Source organism: Poromitra crassiceps, assembly GCF_964638095.1.
Source record: "Poromitra crassiceps genome assembly, chromosome: 6".
Classification (NCBI taxonomy): Eukaryota; Metazoa; Chordata; class Actinopteri; order Beryciformes; family Melamphaidae; genus Poromitra; species Poromitra crassiceps.
In genome coordinates this window covers 44,751,092-44,770,973 of record NC_139627.1, presented here as the reverse complement: position 1 = coordinate 44,770,973, position 19,882 = coordinate 44,751,092, and the positions used below count along the sequence as shown (strand labels likewise).

The 19,882-nt window shown below is 50.7% G+C and overlaps 1 protein-coding gene across 3 annotated transcripts in view; it reads right to left on the bottom strand.

Moving 5' to 3' along the window:
- The window catches only part of acvr2aa (activin A receptor type 2Aa), a gene marked incomplete at both ends in the record, with an annotated part of 80,440 nt that overhangs the window by 5,721 nt on the left and 54,837 nt on the right, over nucleotides 1-19,882 (bottom strand). For all 3 annotated transcript variants that reach the window (XM_083638545.1, XM_083638546.1, XM_083638547.1), the window contains 5 exons: nucleotides 1,462-1,576; nucleotides 1,684-1,829; nucleotides 3,698-3,841; nucleotides 5,253-5,396; nucleotides 16,463-16,617. In XM_083638545.1, the coding sequence (XP_083494671.1) occupies nucleotides 1,462-1,576; nucleotides 1,684-1,829; nucleotides 3,698-3,841; nucleotides 5,253-5,396; nucleotides 16,463-16,617 (704 nt within the window). The remainder of the gene's footprint in view (nucleotides 1-1,461; nucleotides 1,577-1,683; nucleotides 1,830-3,697; nucleotides 3,842-5,252; nucleotides 5,397-16,462; nucleotides 16,618-19,882) is intronic.

Below are 19,882 nucleotides of genomic sequence, written 5' to 3'. Positions count from 1 at the left end.
AGAAATGCTAGAAACGTAGTAGAAATTGTCTTAAACTGTTTATAGTACAGCAACACTCAGCCACAAAGAAAAGGTTTCAAGGCTTGTTACGGCATGAAGAAAAGCTGATATTCTGTCTACTGTTCGCTGGACCATCTCGGCTCTGTTTGGGAAGCTAACGTTAGCATCGTTAGCGTAGGCTAACGTAGGCTCAGGTCTGGCTGCCTAAAGACAATGGAGTGGCAAAGTCACCCCCTCTTCATGGGATTTCATCCATCATTCATTTCCCCATACACCTTGCGTAAAATGCTTATAAAAATTGTTTTACTTGGTCAAACCAAGCGATTCAACTATACTTATATCAGGGGAGACCATGTAACATTTTACTCACATTTTTATTTATTTTATTGAACATGTCCAGTTGACAAGCTAAAGCTAGCAGGTGAGCTAAAGCTAGCAGGCCAGCTCACCTGTCCGTGAGTGTTGACAAGCTAAAGCTAGCAGGCCAGCTCACCTGTCCGTGAGTGTTGACAAGCTAAAGCTAGCAGGCCAGCTCACCTGTCCGTGAGGGTTGACAAGCTAAAGCTAGCAGGCCAGCTCACCTGTCCGTGAGTGTTGACAAGCTAAAGCTAGCAGGCCAGCTCACCTGTCCGTGAGGGTTGACAAGCTAAAGCTAGCAGGCCAGCTCACCTGTCCGTGAGGGTTGACAAGCTAAAGCTAGCAGGCCAGCTCACCTGTCCGTGAGGGTTGACAAGCTAAAGCTAGCAGGCCAGCTCACCTGTCCGTGAGGGTTGACAAGCTAAAGCTAGCAGGCCAGCTCACCTGTCCGTGAGTGTTGACAAGCTAAAGCTAGCAGGCCAGCTCACCTGTCCGTGAGTGTTGACAAGCTAAAGCTAGCAGGCCAGCTCACCTGTCCGTGAGTGTTGACAAGCTAAAGCTAGCAGGCCAGTTCACCTGTCCGTGAGTGTTGACAAGCTAAAGCTAGCAGGCCAGCTCACCTGTCCGTGAGTGTTGACAAGCTAAAGCTAGCAGGCCAGCTCACCTGTCCGTGAGAGTTGACAAGCTAAAGCTAGCAGGCCAGCTCACCTGTCCGCGAGTGTTGACAAGCTAAAGCTAGCAGGCCAGCTCACCTGTCTGTGAGGGTTGACAAGCTAAAGCTAGCAGGCCAGCTCACCTGTCCGTGAGTGTTGACAAGCTAAAGCTAGCAGGCCAGCTCACCTGTCCGTGAGTGTTGACAAGCTAAAGCTAGCAGGCCAGCTCACCTGTCCGTGAGTGTTGACAAGCTAAAGCTAGCAGGCCAGCTCACCTGTCCGTGAGTGTTGACAAGCTAAAGCTAGCAGGCCAGCTCACCTGTCCGTGAGGGTTGACAAGCTAAAGCTAGCAGGCCAGCTCACCTGTCCGTGAGTGTTGACAAGCTAAAGCTAGCAGGCCAGCTCACCTGTCCGTGAGGGTTGACAAGCTAAAGCTAGCAGGCCAGCTCACCTGTCCGTGAGTGTCCCCGGCAGATTTCCCCGCCTCGAACCTCAGGGCCAGGCCAAAGTCGGCGACGCAGGCCGTCAGGTTGGACTTGAGCAGGATGTTCTTACTCTTGATGTCTCTGTGGAAGGAGACAAACAGATGGGTTGAGCCTGATTTTTCATCTGAAGGAAAAGACCGTTGGGACACCTGTTTGCCGTCCCCGCTGATGGGAGGGGCCCACCTCACCTGTGAGCGACGGCGGGCTTGTGGCCATCCTTGAGGCCAGGGATGTCCTCGTGCAGGTAGGCCAGGCCGCGGGCCGTGCTCTGGGCTATGTGACACAGCTCGTTCCATGACAGCACGTTGGCCTTCAGGTAGTCCGTCAGAGAGCCCTGTAGAGAGCAGCCGGGACACTGCTTAGTATTTAGTCCTTACACAGTACACACGTCCGCCTTTCTCAGTGCTGCATGCCAAAGTTATTTATTGACTTTTTACATTTTTCACCAGACCTGAACAATATTTGATTAAACTTTGCAGATTTGGTGCAATTGCAAAACCTAAAAATGACATTCATTTCATTTTGCATCCAACACTTTCCAGAGCTGCAGAGGGTCTCTCCGACTCAGCTGAATAGCCTCAACTAAAAGTCAAAGTCATTATGCCACCCACAGGGGTTTACAGCACACATTACTCCAAGTAGATTTCCTTTCCCACATAGATGGAAATATGTGAAGTGTCTTTTCTGTTTTGCACGTATCTTTTCCTAGCATGAGCGATGAGTTCTAATAATAGCACCTCTCAAAGGGCTTTAGTGCTTAATGTTTGTTCCCGGAGCTTTTGCTGTGTCCTCGGAGAGATTCTTCAATCCCCTCTAACCCATTGATACCTGATGCAGCATTTGCGTGTATATCCCTCATTTGTGTGCGTATCCCTTTAAGACCGCGAACCGCGTTAACCTGGTTCGCGGTCTTAAAGGGATACACACACAAATGCTGCATCGGGTATCAATGGGTTAAATACAATACAAAGCATCAAGAGCCATCTGCCAGTGTTTCATCCCCCCACTGCCAACTGGCAACATCTAACCACTAGGGGGCAGGTTGAACCAGCATTATTTTCATAAATGTCTTCTTAATTTTCAGACTACTGGCACTACCAAGTGCAGTCCAACAACCAGATACACATGAATATAGAAAAGCAAATTCTCTGGCTCCACTCTCCATGCTGAAAAGATGCCTTTCTATTAGTTCTGATAAAGAATATCTGATGTGATGAGAAATGAGTTATCAGTCAGTTAAATCTATGCTTCTTGCATGTTTCCTGCTCTCCCTTCTCCAGCGACCATTTCCTGCTCTTCCTCTTATATTGATCATATTGTGACTGGACTGCATCTCACAACGTGAGCCTGACCACTTATCATATGTTCTGGCTCATCGTATTACAATGTGAGTAAAATCCCACTCTGGACTTTCCAGACCTGCCAGTGAAGCCTGTCCGGTGCAGCGGGGATGATTCAATCAAATACAAATAACTAGAGACCATCTTGCGATGGGACCGTGCCAGCCGCGATGCCCGTGACTTGAAACGGATGTGTGCCAGTGGTGTGAAGTGGGAGTGTGTGTGTGTGTGTGTGTGTGTGTGTGTGTGTGTGTGTGTGTGTGGGCGGGGGTTCTCAGCGCATACCCATTTTCGAACTCGGCCTTCATTTTGATGTTAACTAACACACCTGTAAAGTTTCGTGATTGCATCTTGCACGGTTTTGACGCTATTGCGTTCACAATATCTGTCCACAGACTCCCCATTTACACCTAGTTTTTAAATGTGACCTGTATCCAGATAAGTTATCTGGATGTTATCTGGATAAGGACAAACACATGTTAATGCAAGGTGTAAACGCATCATGATCAGAATGTGATTAGATCTGCCTGACCACATCTGGAGGGTAGTCTGGCTCACGTTGTGTTCAAATCGCTTTCACCCCATTTAAACCTGGTTTTTAAATGCCACCATTATCCAGATAACTTATCCGGATACAGGTCACATTTAAAACCCAGGTGTAAATGAGGTGAGACAGACATATAAACACCTACTCAAAATGGCTTCTGTGGTAGTTCTCGCTACAATAGGTGTCTCCAGGACCACATTTTGCCATCATGACACACACAGGGAAAGCGATACCAGCCCTGCCGCAGCTGGTAATAATAACTGCACCGCAACAGCGAGTGTATCGCTTGGGTGCGGCCAGCAGGGGGAGCTTTACCTTCTCGTGGTAGGCGGTGATCAGCCACAGTTCGATGTCCATGTTGGTGCCTCTCTTCTCGGCACCGATGAAGTGCAGCAGGTTCTCGTGCCTCATGCCGCTCAGGGTGTAGATCTCATACTCGTTCTGCCACGAGTGCTTGTCCTGAAGGTCCAAACAGACAACGCATCACATTCCAGCCATTCTTATCTAGAGCCACTTGGGAGTGCAACAGTGAATACACTTAAAATATTACATCACCAAAGTTACAAGCAACTGATATTATGGAGGTCAAAGGTCGGGATCTTAATGTCCTTACACTAACCAGATAGAGACCTAACTTAGGTATGTAAAGTGGATGAGAGCTAAAATAAATAATATATAAGTAAGTTAAGTAAAAAGGGGGTGGGGCTAATAAAACACAAAGTAAGTTATCCTTTATTGTCCCTGTAGGGAAATTCATCCTCTGCATTTGACCCATCCTCTACTAGGAAGCTTCCTAGAACTAGGAGCAGCTGCAGTGCAGCGCCCGGGGACCAACGCCAGTTCTTTTGCCAGTGCCTTGGTCAGGGGCGTATTAACCCTAACATACATGTCTTTGATGGTGGGAGGAAACCCACATGAACATGGGGAGAACATGCAAACTCTAGGGCTGTCCTCAACTCTTTTCTGACTGTCCAATACGAATATTCAACTATTTTATACAAAGAAATTAAAAATAAAAATAAGAATATCTTCAGTGATTATTTCGACCACATTAAGAGTCAATGCAACAGAGTGATGGGGACATATTTTTGAGCATTTAAAAATCAATAAGAGACTGTCTATGATCATGCCAGATTTGAATTGCCGATGTTGGGCTATTGGATAACGGATTTGTCTGAATAATGAGACAGCAGGACACACATTTTTATTTTTATTTTTTACTTAAGCTCTTATAGCCCAATTTTGTATTTCACCTTTTAAACATTAAAACAACATGTAGCCTACATGATATAACAACTTAAAACAGTTATTAAGACTATTTCTCAAAGACTAATAGATCTAATAAATCTAAACGAGAATAAATTAAATTAAATTAAGATTGGAATTTAGATGGGGGGGGGGGGGGGGGCGAATCTCCATCGACTCAGGGGTCTATCGACTGATGATTTGACTATTCGACTTTTAAGAGGACAGCCCTAGCAAACTCCACACAGAAAGAACGTGGAATGGAGCGGGGATCCAACCGGGGACCTTCTTGCTGTGAGGCAGCAGTGCTAACCACTGAGCCACCGGTGCAGTCCACAACCTGACCTGCGGGCGTGCAGTCAGTGTGCACTCGCTGGTTAATCGAGGCCACGAGGGGCTTAGTGGATGGTGATTGGCCTAAGCTAAGGGCCCGGGCAACCTCAGGGGATTAAGGTTCCCAGCTTTAAGCCTCACCGCCCCACCCCCACCCACACAACCACCCTGTGAAAAAAGAAAAGAAATAATAATAGATCAAAATTTAAATAAAAAAACGGCGAGAATGTGTGCACACTGCCGTTGGACACACACACACATACATACACACATACATACACACACCCCCTACCTGAATGGGGAAGATTTTGACGGCCACGTAATCGTTGAGCAGCTGAGCCTTCCACACGCAGCCGTAGCGCCCCCTGGCCTTGATCTCCAGCAACTGCAGCGGCTTTTGGCCCAGGATGGGAGAGGGAGGCATGGGGCCCGGGTCCTAGTGAGACCATGTAAACAAGCACACAGTTAAACAAGGTGTCTCCCAAAGCACACCTTGAGCTGACACACACTATACATGTGTGTGTGTGTGTGTGTGTGTGTGTGTGTGTGTGTGTGTGTGTGTGTGAGTAGTTTAGTGACTTGTCTCCCAAAGCACACCTGGAGCAGACACACACTGTACGTTTGTCAGAGTGCGTGCACATATATTCCAAATGGCTGCTGTGGTGCCCTGAAGTGGGGTAAAGGGAAAGTTGCCAGCAGCTGCCGCTGGCCACTGGGGGGCTTTGACAGGGAAGGCCTCCATACTTGTTCAACTTAATCACCAACCTCTGTCTCTGCACTGCTGAGTGGATGGAGCGATAGTGGGATGGACAGATGTATGCATGAAGCCTGGGTGACCTAGTTTGCAACAGGCAGGGGACTATGGCAGGCAGTAATTATACAGAACCCACTCTGCTCTTTAGTGAACATTCAAGTCCAGGTGCTTTTGAAGGCTCACTGTGAAAACCTTGGGAGAACTGCTGTCGACTGATTCCTTGCTGTGTGCTTATGTCCATTAAGAGGCAAACGACCACTATCCCCCCTCCTACTCCCTTCTCTTCAAATGGGCCTTTCTAGCCTACTATGTTAGTCTGCACATACGGTGGAGGACAACCTACTCTGTTAGTCTGCACATACGGTGGAGGACAACCTACTATGTTAGTCTGCACATACGGTGGAGGACAACCTACTCTGTTAGTCTGCACATACGGTGGAGGACAACCTACTATGTTAGTCTGCACATACGGTGGAGGACAACCTACTCTGTTAGTCTGCACATACGGTGGAGGACAACCTACTCTGTTCGTCTGCACATACGGTGGAGGACAACCTACTCTGTTAGTCTGCACATACGGTGGAGGACAACCTACTCTGTTAGTCTGCACATACGGTGGAGGACAACCTACTATGTTAGTCTGCACATACGGTGGAGGACAACCTACTCTGTTCGTCTGCACATACGGTGGAGGACAACCTACTCTGTTAGTCTGCACATACGGTGGAGGACAACCTACTCTGTTAGTCTGCACATACGGTGGAGGACAACCTACTATGTTAGTCTGCACATACGGTGGAGGACAACCTACTATGTTAGTCTGCACATACGGTGGAGGACAACCTACTATGTTAGTCTGCACATACGGTGGAGGACAACCTACTATGTTAGTCTGCACATACGGTGGAGGACAACCTACTCTGTTAGTCTGCACATACGGTGGAGGACAACCTACTATGTTAGTCTGCACATACGGTGGAGGACAACCTACTATGTTAGTCTGCACATACGGTGGAGGACAACCTACTCTGTTAGTCTGCACATACGGTGGAGGACAACCTACTCTGTTAGTCTGCACATACGGTGGAGGACAACCTACTATGTTAGTCTGCACATACGGTGGAGGACAACCTACTATGTTAGTCTGCACATACGGTGGAGGACAACCTACTATGTTAGTCTGCACATACGGTGGAGGACAACCTACTATGTTAGTCTGCACATACGGTGGAGGACAACCTACTCTGTTAGTCTGCACATACGGTGGAGGACAACCTACTATGTTAGTCTGCACATACGGTGGAGGACAACCTACTCTGTTAGTCTGCACATACGGTGGAGGACAACCTACTCTGTTAGTCTGCACATACGGTGGAGGACAACCTACTCTGTTAGTCTGCACATACGGTGGAGGACAACCGGCGCTACTTTGTAAATGTCACTAATAGCTGGGGTACAAAAAAGGGAGACCTTTTGCCTTGATTCAATCAAGGAAGAGAAGTACAAAGGCAGGATGATCACAGCGCTGGCGATGGCAGACTGATAAGGCCCCGCTAGCCGTGCTAAGAGCTGACCTTTCTGCTCTTGTATGGATGGAGAGAGAGGGGCTCCATTGTGTGGCGGGGGCCAGCTAGCTTCCTGTCCCGGGGCGGGCGGGCAGGCGGGCGGGCGCGGAGCGAAAGCCCCACTGGGTCATACGGGGCCTTCTGTGTATGTGACCACCATGACCCGCCTGCGTCGCGTAGGTCGCTGTCAGCAAAATAAACGGGCAACTTCCTGCGTAAACTCTGCACCCTGTGCATGCGGTAGGGAAGGGATCCCTAGTCAGTCTAATAGATAGGGGCCCCCGTCTGCTACGTTAAGAGAGAGACCGCAATGATTCAGTTTAAGGGTCGAATTTCAAGAGGCTTCAACTTTTCTTCTTTTAAGAAGATCAGGGAGGAGGGGGAGGCTTGTTATTGAGCCTTCAGTGGCTGTGAGGAAAAACTAGGCCACCAGGCTTCTGTGCAAACGTATAAGGTGTTTGGTCTTTCTGGACACACATGGCCTCAAGGCCCCCCACATGTGCAATGGAACTATGTGTATGGCTGGGCCAGCGCTGCAGGGAGGGGAGTCACTGAATAGCATAATGAACAGGGAGGAGAGAGAGAGAGAGCAGACGTACTGGAGGTGTTCACATGAGGAGGACAGACATGAAGTAGGCCTGGAAGCTGGGGCTCATATCTCAGGCTACACACTCATGCAGGTGGGACCCTGCCCGTAGGCCTGCTGCCATTTCACAACAGCCTCGTGTTCAAGGTCATGATGGCGTTTTCACCCCCCCCCCCCCCCCCCCCCCCCCCCCCCCCCACCCACCCACCCGGTGTCAATCATTGAGGAGTCGGTTGTAAAATAAATAAATAAAAAATGAATAGAAAAACAATGAAAAGGATGGCGTTTTATGATACAGTTGTCCTTGTGGGCTCTAGGACAGCATGGAGAGACCCGAGCATTTATCAACATTTATGAGCCGTTCTTTGTCCTGAAAAGAGGGAGAATCAATACTCCTGTTTACAGTTTATCCTCCCAGCGACATCATGAACCAAGCTCACCTTGACTTTTACATGGAAATGTCCGGTTGGTCTGAATTGGTATTGAAAGACTTTGAAAGAGAGAGAGAGAGACACACACACACACAGAGCAGGTGTGTGTGTACGTGTATTTGTGTATGTGTGTGTGTGTGTGTGTGTGTGTGCGCGCGTGTGTGTGTGTGGACCATTTCCCGCCTCAAAACCTGGCAGAATGGGTCACATCAGTCATTCAGCACATGCTCAGTCTGGCATTCTGATCAGTGACTCATCCCAGCTTCCTATTGGTCCATGCACATTTTGGTCCGTGATTCTGGGGCATGTGCAGATTCCCCCAATCAGGACAGTGGATTCACATATAGAGGGGCGGGCCATCCGTGCACAACAAAAACCATCTTAGGGGTCATCACAAAATGAAATGACGGATACAATGCAAAGAGTTCAGAACTGTGCATTTGGAGAAAGAAAGAAAAAGTGGCAGGCTCAAGCTGGGGGATAATGGTAACCAACATGAAAGATGCAAAAATCAAGCCCAAGGGGGTGTGGGGGGGGGGGTGGGGACAAAATAAAAAGAAATAAATCAAATGGATTTTAATATACCCGGTGAACTTGAACCAACAGCTAGATCAGACTTGTCTTACCTCTACCATAATATGAAAGGCGTGCTAGTCGAGGAAAAGAAGGCATAAAAGAAAAGAGTTTCCAGCATGAGAGACATGGAAGGAAGACAGAAATAGAGTAGCAACAACATGACAGAGTGGTGAGGACTTACTGTGGAACCAGCGAGGTCTTATTCTACTATTCCCCCACGTCCTCCGCTCATTAACTGGGCTGTTACAAGGTCAAGGACTCGGCCTTCGCTGAGGCCGGCTGGAGGCGGAGCCGGGGGGGGGTGCGCGTGCGTGCGTTTTTGGCGTCTGTTACAGAGGAACATCTGGAAAGTAGCGAGCATTCAACCGCGAGTTCTGCTCACCTACGGCCAAGTGTTCAAGTCACGACAGCCCTCCCAAAGTCCATTAGCCTGGATGAGAACAGCTGAGAGGCAGTCGCTCCAACGCAAGAACCCAACCCCCCCAACGCAACCCACCCCCCCCCCCCCACACACACACACACACACACACACACACACACCAAGACCCACACACTCTCCCTTTGCTAAACAATCGCGCCGAAGCTGAAGCCAATTCATTTCTGGGCAATTCCATGCATGGGCCGGGCAAAACGGGGCGAGCAAATATGAGTGAGTAATGTTACTCTGGGGGTAAATCATACATAGTAATGTGTGTGTGTGAGTGTGTCATTCTCACTTGCACACACACACACACGGCGGCGTGCACAGAGTGAGGAGGCTGCTAAGGCTGGCAGAGGTGATCCAGACACAACACACACGTGTGTTCAGCCCGGGGATGCTATAACAATGACAAGCTGACGCTAAGCATTTCAGCAGCTGCCAACAGCTGCCAACAGCTTCCAACAGTTTCACAATGGCTGTTCAGAGTCTGTCCCATCCCTCGCCTGACATGCCGCATTTAAGCATGCGCAGTTCTATAATCTGCTCACGTGCACAGACGACAGCGACGGGGCTGCTCACACACCTACACGTGCACGTGCACAGATGACAGTGGCGGGGCTGCTCTCACACCTACACGTGCACGTGCACAGATGACAGCTGCTCTCACACCTACACGTGCACGTGCACAGATGACAGCTGCTCTCACACCTACACGTGCACGTGCACAGATGACAGCTGCTCTCACACCTACACGTGCACAGATGACAGCTGCTCTCACACCTACACGTGCACAGATGACAGCTGCTCTCACACCTACACGTGCACAGATGACAGCTGCTCACACACCTACACGTGCACAGATGACAGCTGCTCACACACCTACACGTGCACAGATGACAGCTGCTCTCACACCTACACGTGCACAGATGACAGCTGCTCTCACACCTACACGTGCACAGATGACAGCTGCTCTCCCACCTACACGTGCACAGATGACAGCTGCTCACACACCTACACGTGCACAGATGACAGCTGCTCACACACCTACACGTGCACAGATGACAGCTGCTCACACACCTACACGTGCACAGATGACAGCTGCTCACACCTACACGTGCACAGATGACAGCTGCTCTCACACCTACACGTGCACGTGCACAGATGACAGCTGCTCTCACACCTACACGTGCACAGATGACAGCTGCTCTCACACCTACACGTGCACAGATGACAGCTGCTCTCACACCTACACGTGCACAGATGACAGCTGCTCACACACCTACACGTGCACAGATGACAGCTGCTCTCACACCTACACGTGCACAGATGACAGCTGCTCTCACACCTACACGTGCACAGATGACAGCTGCTCTCACACCTACACGTGCACAGATGACAGCTGCTCACACACCTACACGTGCACAGATGACAGCTGCTCTCACACCTACACGTGCACAGATGACAGCTGCTCTCACACCTACACGTGCACAGATGACAGCTGCTCTCACACCTACACGTGCACAGATGACAGCTGCTCTCACACCTACACGTGCACAGATGACAGCTGCTCACACACCTACACGTGCACAGATGACAGCTGCTCTCCCACCTACACGTGCACAGATGACAGCTGCTCACACACCTACACGTGCACAGATGACAGCTGCTCTCACACCTACACGTGCACAGATGACAGCTGCTCACACACCTACACGTGCACAGATGACAGCTGCTCACACACCTACACGTGCACAGATGACAGCTGCTCTCACACCTACACGTGCACAGATGACAGCTGCTCTCACACCTACACGTGCACAGATGACAGCTGCTCTCACACCTACACGTGCACAGATGACAGCTGCTCTCACACCTACACGTGCACAGATGACAGCTGCTCTCACACCTACACGTGCACAGATGACAGCTGCTCTCACACCTACACGTGCACAGATGACAGCTGCTCTCACACCTACACGTGCACAGATGACAGCTGCTCTCACACCTACACGTGCACGTGCACAGATGACAGCTGCTCTCACACCTACACGTGCACAGATGACAGCTGCTCTCACACCTACACGTGCACGTGCACAGATGACAGCTGCTCTCACACCTACACGTGCACAGATGACAGCTGCTCTCACACCTACACGTGCACAGATGACAGCTGCTCTCACACCTACACGTGCACAGATGACAGCTGCTCTCACACCTACACGTGCACAGATGACAGCTGCTCTCACACCTACACGTGCACAGATGACAGCTGCTCTCCCACCTACACGTGCACAGATGACAGCTGCTCTCACACCTACACGTGCACAGATGACAGCTGCTCTCACACCTACACGTGCACAGATGACAGCTGCTCTCACACCTACACGTGCACAGATGACAGCTGCTCTCACACCTACACAGATGACAGCTGCTCTCACACCTACACGTGCACAGATGACAGCGGCGGGGCTGCTCCCACACCTGCTGATGAATGGCGGCAGGTTTGCATTTTGCACACGCTGAAGCATGTGGGAGAGAGTGGGAACGTGCAAGAACTCTGTAGCGCCGGAGCTGTATGGAGACAGCAGAGCTGACATCGGAGCGGCAGCACCGGTGCCCTCTGGTGCAGGCCAGACCAAGGACCCCACAGGTACGGTCGACCCCCCCCCCCCCCCCCCATGTGTCTGTCACCTCGGACAGACACGGTCATATGTCTGTCACCTCGGACAGACACGGTGACAAGGAGAAAAGACACACAGACGCACCGATTCGGCGTATATTTTGTGTAAATAAGTCAAACTACAACAGTGTCGCTATGTATTAAATACTATCGGTGGCCTCTGGAGGAAGGAGGGAGAGAGAGAGAGAGAGAGAGAGAGAGAGAGACAGAAAGAGCGAGCAAACGCAACAATAACACAGCAACAGGGACACCTCTTTTCCGGCTAGATGTAATTACAAGTGTGTTTGCATCTTCTTTTCTGGAGCTCAGTGCTCGATGGTCTGTCTCCGAGGTGGCTGTACTGTCTGCTGCTGTGTGCGCCACGTGAACCACGCATGGAAATGTGACCGGCACAGAAGCGGATATATGATACGAGACTGACCGGCGGTGGCCGGGCAGTGGCCCGATCAACTGAAAACCGCCCGATTCCGGTCACCTGCCGGTCGATCGGTGCATCTCTACCTTTTTCCTCCCATTCCCCTCTGTGTGTGTGTGTGTGTGTGTGTGAGCGTGTGCGCTGAAAGCTGCTTACTCAGAGCCTGCCCGGCTCTGACCTGCCCTCTCTGATCACATTGCATTGTGGGAAAAGAGGTTGGAGTCGGGTGCAGGCCTGGCAGAACAGCTGACCAGTCGGGCCTCGAAAAACAAGGTGGATTTTGGTTTTGCTCCGTTTGGATCTGATGTCGCCGTACTCGTTAAGCCCACTGCAGAGAGCGAGCCAGATCTATGCTAATGCAAACGGTAATGCAATCTGTGTAGTGCACATGACATCTCAACTTGTTTAGAAGGAAGAGGGGGGGGGGGGGGGGGCACTTCATGCAGTATCATGTAGCATGACTCCTGCAGTGCCACTGTGCCAATCACAGGGGAGGGGGCGGTCCTTGTCATTAAAAAAAAAACAGATTGTTATTGATCATAACCCCGGCACAGCTCACTGACCTATGTGCAGGCCTGCCTTTTTATAACTAGCAGGCTGGGGGGGAGGGGGAGGCAAATAAAGTAGAGCAGAGAGAGAGAGAGAGGGGGAGCATGCATTATTAATACCCCCCCCCCCCCACTCCACTCCCAGGGCTTTTACCTCAGCTTGATGTTCTGTGCTGTGGTGTGGGCGATGAGTGGGCGAGGACCACACACACACACACACAGTCCCACTTGAACCCCCCCTCCCGCCCTCAAGCAATCAGCGTCTCATAATGACCATGAAGCCGCTGGGTGGTGTTGTCCATGCCAGCTCCAGCCGCCCTGTGGGTTGTCCTGTCCTCAGCCTGTCCTCAGCCTATTGCGAGAGGCCAGATGAGCCTGTGTGAGGGAGGTCAAGTGCCCCTCGCTTCAAAAGACGAGGTGAAGCCAACCCATGACAGCGGGGGACAGAGGATGTTTCGGGGGCATCCTAGTCGGTAGGGGTGGGAATCACCAGATGCCCACGATACGATACTAAAACGATACTTGAGTCACGATATGATAGTATTGAAAATAATAATAATAATAATAATATCGATACTTGGCGTCCTAATATCGATACAATATCGTCAGGCAAAATATCGCGATACTGGTGTATCGATTTTTCCCCCCACCCCTACTAGTCGGTCAATGGTTTATTGAGCATGACAGTGGGGAACAGAGGATGTTTCGGGGGCATCCTAGTCGGTAGGGGTGGGAATCACCAGATGCCCACGATACGATACTAAAACGATACTTGAGTCACGATACGATAGTATTGGAAAAAAAAACAAATAATAATAATATCGATACTTGGCATCCAAATATCGATACAATATCATCAGGCAAAATATCGCGATACTATGGTGTATCGATTTTTTTCCCCACCCCTACTAGTCGGTCAATGGTTTACAGAGCATGACAGTGGGGAACAGAGGACGTTTCGGGGGCATCCTAGTCGGTCAATGGTTTACAGAGCATGGCATGCCGCTTACTCCAAACCAAAGCATTGTGGGATATTGCATGGCCACCAAAGTCAGAAGACAACACAGCTTACTGCTGGCCCATCTTTTCTCTCTTCAGGTAAATGAGGTGCGGCAATCTGACAGCGTCAGCAAGCACCTTCCGCTCCCTCACCATGTTTTGATTGTCCCTTGGCCTTTCCAAATCTGCCCCCCTCGTGACCACGCCTCACAGTTGAGGCTTGGGTGACAAAGTGACGCCTGCTAATCCTCCCCCTGCCACATTCACTTGTTTTGACTGCCAGTCAGTCCGTCACCACCGAGCTGCGGCCAAGCGCGCGCAGGGGGGACTAACTTTAGCCCTGGCCAGGGACACCAAGCGACCCAGTGATGCAGGGCTGCGTGTGGTGTGTGTTGGAGGATGATCCAGTGATGCAGGGCTGCGTGTGGTGTGTGTTGGGGGATGATCCAGTGATGCGTGTGGTGTGTGTTGGGGGATGATCCAGTGATGCAGGGCTATGTGTGGTGTGTGTTGGGGGATGATCCAGTGATGCAGGGCTGTGTGTGGTGTGTGTTGGGGGATGATCCAGTGATGCAGGGCTATGTGTGGTGTGTGTTGGAGGATGATCCAGTGATGCAGGGCTGTGTGTGGTGTGTGTTGGAGGATGACCCAGTGATGCAGGGCTGTGTGTGGTGTGTGTTGGAGGATGACCCAGTGATGCAGGGCTGTGTGTGGTGTGTGTTGGGGGATGATCCAGTGATGCAGGGCTGTGTGTGGTGTGTGTTGGAGGATGATCCAGTGATGCAGGGCTGTGTGTGGTGTGTGTTGGAGGATGATCCAGTGATGCAGGGCTGTGTGTGGTGTGTGTTGGGGGATGATCCAGTGATGCAGGGCTGTGTGTGGTGTGTGTTGGGGGATGATCCAGTGATGCAGGGCTATGTGTGGTGTGTGTTGGAGGATGATCCAGTGATGCAGGGCTGTGTGTGGTGTGTGTTGGAGGATGACCCAGTGATGCAGGGCTGTGTGTGGTGTGTGTTGGAGGATGACCCAGTGATGCAGGGCTGTGTGTGGTGTGTGTTGGGGGATGATCCAGTGATGCAGGGCTGTGTGTGGTGTGTGTTGGAGGATGATCCAGTGATGCAGGGCTGCGTGTGGTGTGTGTTGAGGGATGATCCAGTGATGCAGGGCTGTGTGTGGTGTGTGTTGGAGGATGATCCAGTGATGCAGGGTTGCGTGTGGTGTGTGTTGGGGGATGATCCAGTGATGCAGGGCTGCGTGTGGTGTGTGTTGGGGGATGATCCAGTGATGCAGGGCTGTGTGTGGTGTGTGTTGGGGGATGATCCAGTGATGCAGGGCTGTGTGTGGTGTGTGTTGGGGGATGATCCAGTGATGCAGGGCTGTGTGTGGTGTGTGTTGGGGGATGATCCAGTGATGCAGGGCTGTGTGTGGTGTGTGTTGGGGGATGATCCAGTGATGCAGGGCTGTGTGTGGTGTGTGTTGGGGGATGATCCAGTGATGCAGGGCTGTGTGTGGTGTGTGTTGGGGGATGATCCAGTGATGCAGGGCTGCGTGTGGTGTGTGTTGGGGGATGATCTAGTGATGCAGGGCTGTGTGTGGTGTGTGTTGGGGGATGATCCAGTGATGCAGGGCTGTGTGTGGTGTGTGTTGGGGGATGATCCAGTGATGCAGGGCTGTGTGTGGTGTGTGTTGAGGGATGATCCAGTGATGCAGGGCTGCGTGTGGTGTGTGTTGGGGGATGATCCAGTGATGCAGGGCTGCGTGTGGTGTGTGTTGGGGGATGATCCAGTGATGCAGGGCTGCGTGTGGTGTGTGTTGAGGGATGATCCAGTGATGCAGGGCTGCGTGTGGTGTGTGTTGGGGGATGATCCAGTGATGCAGGGCTGCGTGTGGTGTGTGTTGGGGGATGATCCAGTGATGCAGGGCTGCGTGTGGTGTGTGTTGGGGGATGATCTAGTGATGCAGGGCTGTGTGTGGTGTGTGTTGGGGGATGATCCAGTGATGCAGGGCTGCGTGTGGTGTGTGTTGGGGGATGATCTAGTGATGCAGGGCTGTGTGTGGTGTGTGTTGGGGGATGATCCAGTGATGCAGGGCTGTGTGTGGTGTGTGTTGGGGGATGACCCAGTGATGCAGGGCTGTGTGTGGTGTGTGTTGGAGGATGATCCAGTGATGCAGGGCTGTGTGTGGTGTGTGTTGGAGGATGATCCAGTGATGCAGGGCTGTGTGTGGTGTGTGTTGGGGGATGACCCAGTGATGCAGGGCTGTGTGTGGTGTGTGTTGGGGGATGGGGATTAGAGACTGTGTCACACTGTCACATTGGCTCAGTAAAGACACAAGCCGAGGGACTTGAAGAGACGAGGGCACTGTGAATTTCGTGGGGGTTTTCTAAGGAACGGACGAAAGGCGGTCTTAAAACAGAGGGGAGTGTGAATCTGAACCTGCAGCCCCGAATAGCCACATTACCCAATCTGAAATCATTTGCTTTCGATAAGCAGTGGGGGTGGGGGGTGTTTGTCTTTGTCGTTCTCACCTGGGTGGGCACCAGGACGGGCGGATAGGCCAGCTTGTGGTGCCGGTACATCCAGAAGGAGAAGAGGATGATGGCAGTGATGCCCATGATGGGCACCAATGAGTACATCAGCGTGGTCAACACCGGGGGCTTCTGGGGCACTGGGTTGGAAGTAGCTGGGGAGTGGAGAGAGAGGAGGGGGCGGGGCAAAGAGAGAGAGAGAGAGAGAGAGAAGAGGTCATTGTACATAGTTACAAAAACACAAAAGGCTGTTGTAGCATTTCAAAATCACACACCGTCGAGAGTGTCGGCTTTTCACATGACGTCACCGAGCAGCTGTGCCAAGAATGTGGACACTCCATTTTGCCTGCGCGGGCGGGTGCGCGCGGGGGGGGGAGGTGTGTGTGTGGGGGGGGGGGTTCTGCAACATCCATCCACGCTTACAGGCGTTGTACACCTGGTGTGTTACGGCTGCGTTGCGGATCGACTCTCGCCCGTGTTCATTGATAGGCGATACATGCAGTACAGAACAATTACGGACCGGTTGTATTTTTGTCGGATCCCGCATACGTCTGACATTATATTGGGGGATGGCAGCAGGCGTTTGCTGCTGGCTTTTTACAGCAGCTTTATGCGAGACTGAAGTTAATGCAACTTTATAAAAAATACCGATAACTTCATAATCCAAGCAATTTAAGCAAAATTATATTTAAGATATTTGATATGAATGCCATCCAATTTAAGACATTTTAAGGCCTACAATTCAGATGATTGGACTTTAGACTTTTTAGGACCCCACGGAAACAATGTAAATCAAGAGGACCTCATGCTCGCCCACTCTACTTTCTGTCTCTCACGCACGCATGCATGTGCGCACACACTAGTGCTGCACGATTTGGGGGAAAGGTGCGATTAGCGATTATGGTGGACAATATTGCGATTTGCGATTGCGATATAATAAACAAATGGTATCTAGAGATGTGCGGGCATGAGTTTTTGACGGTATGATAACCAGGTTGCAAAAAGGGCATCCAGAGTGTGAACGTCTCTCTTCAAAACACCTTCATAATACAGAGTGAGAGGGAAAGGTTGCAAAAAGGGCATGCAGAGTGTGAACGTCTCTCTTCAAAACACCTTCATAATACAGAGTGAGAGGGAAAGGTTGCAAAAAGGGCATGCAGAGTGTGAACGTCTCTCTTCAAAACACCTTCATAATACAGAGTGAGAGGGAAAGGTTGCAAAAAGGGCATGCAGAGTGAGAACGTCTCTCTTCAAAACACCTTCATAATACAGAGTGAGAGGGAAAGGTTGCAAAAAGGGCATGCAGAGTGAGAACGTCTCTCTTCAAAACACCTTCATAATACAGAGTGAGAGGGAAAGGTTGCAAAAAGGGCATGCAGAGTGTGAACGTCTCTCTTCAAAACACCTTCATAATACAGAGTGAGAGGGAAAGGTTGCAAAAAGGGCATGCAGAGTGAGAACGTCTCTTCAAAACACCTTCATAATACAGAGTGAGAGGGAAAGGTTGCAAAAAGGGCATGCCGAGTGTGAACGCCTCTCGTTGGGAGGGGGCCTGCACTGGCACTCAGTACAGTGAGGCATCAGCCCCTCCCCCAACCACCCCCGGAAAGAAAAACCCCCTCCCCTCTTTCCAGCGCTCGATCTGATCTGCGAGTGGGATAAGAGCCCGGATTAGCCTCTTTGAGCTGGAAAACACAGCAGCAACAGCAGCCTTAGCTCAACCCCCACAACCACCACCCCTCTTCCCCCCTTTGCGTGCTGCATGATAGCATGCTAGCTAACCCCCCCCCCCCCTCCCCCCTTGGCCGCAGGGGCGTTCAGATCACGGCACGGCACACGGCTGATCCCCGGTCAGTGGGTCGCTCTCGCTCTCTCTCTCTCCTATGCTCTCTAATCCTCTCTCTCTCTAACCCCCTCTCGTCCAGAGCCCAGCCTCTCTGCTCCCCAGATAGGCCCTGTTGCTGGGTTAAAAAAGAGAGAAAGAAGCAGCTGTACATACGTCCATGTTGCTCGATAGTCAGAGGGGCAATGGAGCTTCCTTTTTATCCCCATTCCAAATATCCAGTGCATTCCACATCGAGTTAGTCGCTGCCAAAAATACATGTTTGGTTGCATAAGTGCTGGGAGAGAGATAGCAAGATGGAAGCTCCTCCAGCAAGAGCTTTATTACACCCTATTGTGTAAGCTCCTCCAAGCTTTTCAGAATGAACACAAAACAGATATAGGCACTGACAGCCACACTGCAGGCCCCTCTCAACTAGAACACAAAACAGATATAGGCACCAACAGCTACACTGCAGGTCCCTCTCAACTAGAACACAAAACAGATATAGGCACCGTCAGCCACACTGCAGGCCCCTCTCAACTAGAACACAAAACAGATATAGGCACCGACAGCTACACTGCAGGCATATCTCAACTAGAACACAAAACAGATATAGGCACCGACAGCTACACTGCAGGCATCTCTCAACTAGAACACAAAACAGATATAGGCACTGACAGCCACACTGCAGGCATCTCTCAACTAGAACACAAAACAGATATAGGCACCAACAGCTACACTGCAGGTCCCTCTCAACTAGAACACAAAACAGATATAGGCACCGTCAGCCACACTGCAGGCCCCTCTCAACTAGAACACAAAACAGATATAGGCACCGACAGCTACACTGCAGGCATCTCTCAACTAGAACACAAAACAGATATAGGCACCAACAGCCACACTGCAGGCATCTCTCAACTAGAACACAAAACAGATATAGGCACCAACAGCTACACTGCAGGCATCTCTCAACTAGAACACAAAACAGATATAGGCACTGACAGCCACACTGCAGGCCCCTCTCAACTAGAACACAAAACAGATATAGGCACCGACAGCTACACTGCAGGCATCTCTCAACTAGAACACAAAACAGATATAGGCACTGACAGCCACACTGCAGGCCCCTCTCAACTAGAACACAAAACAGATATAGGCACCGTCAGCCACACTGCAGGCCCCTCTCAACTAGAACACAAAACAGATATAGGCACCGACAGCTACACTGCAGGCATCTCTCAACTAGAACACAAAACAGATATAGGCACCAACAGCCACACTGCAGGCATCTCTCAACTAGAACACAAAACAGATATAGGCACCAACAGCTACACTGCAGGCATCTCTCAACTAGAACACAAAACAGATATAGGCACTGACAGCCACACTGCAGCACCTCTCAACTAGAACACAAAACAGATATAGGCACTGACAGCTACACTGCAGGGCCTCTCAACTAGAACACAAAACAGATATAGGCACCAACAGCTACACTGCAGGCATCTCTCAACTAGAACACAAAAGAGATATAGGCACCAACAGCCACACTGCAGCACCCCTCAACTAGAACACAAAACAGATATAGGCACCAACAG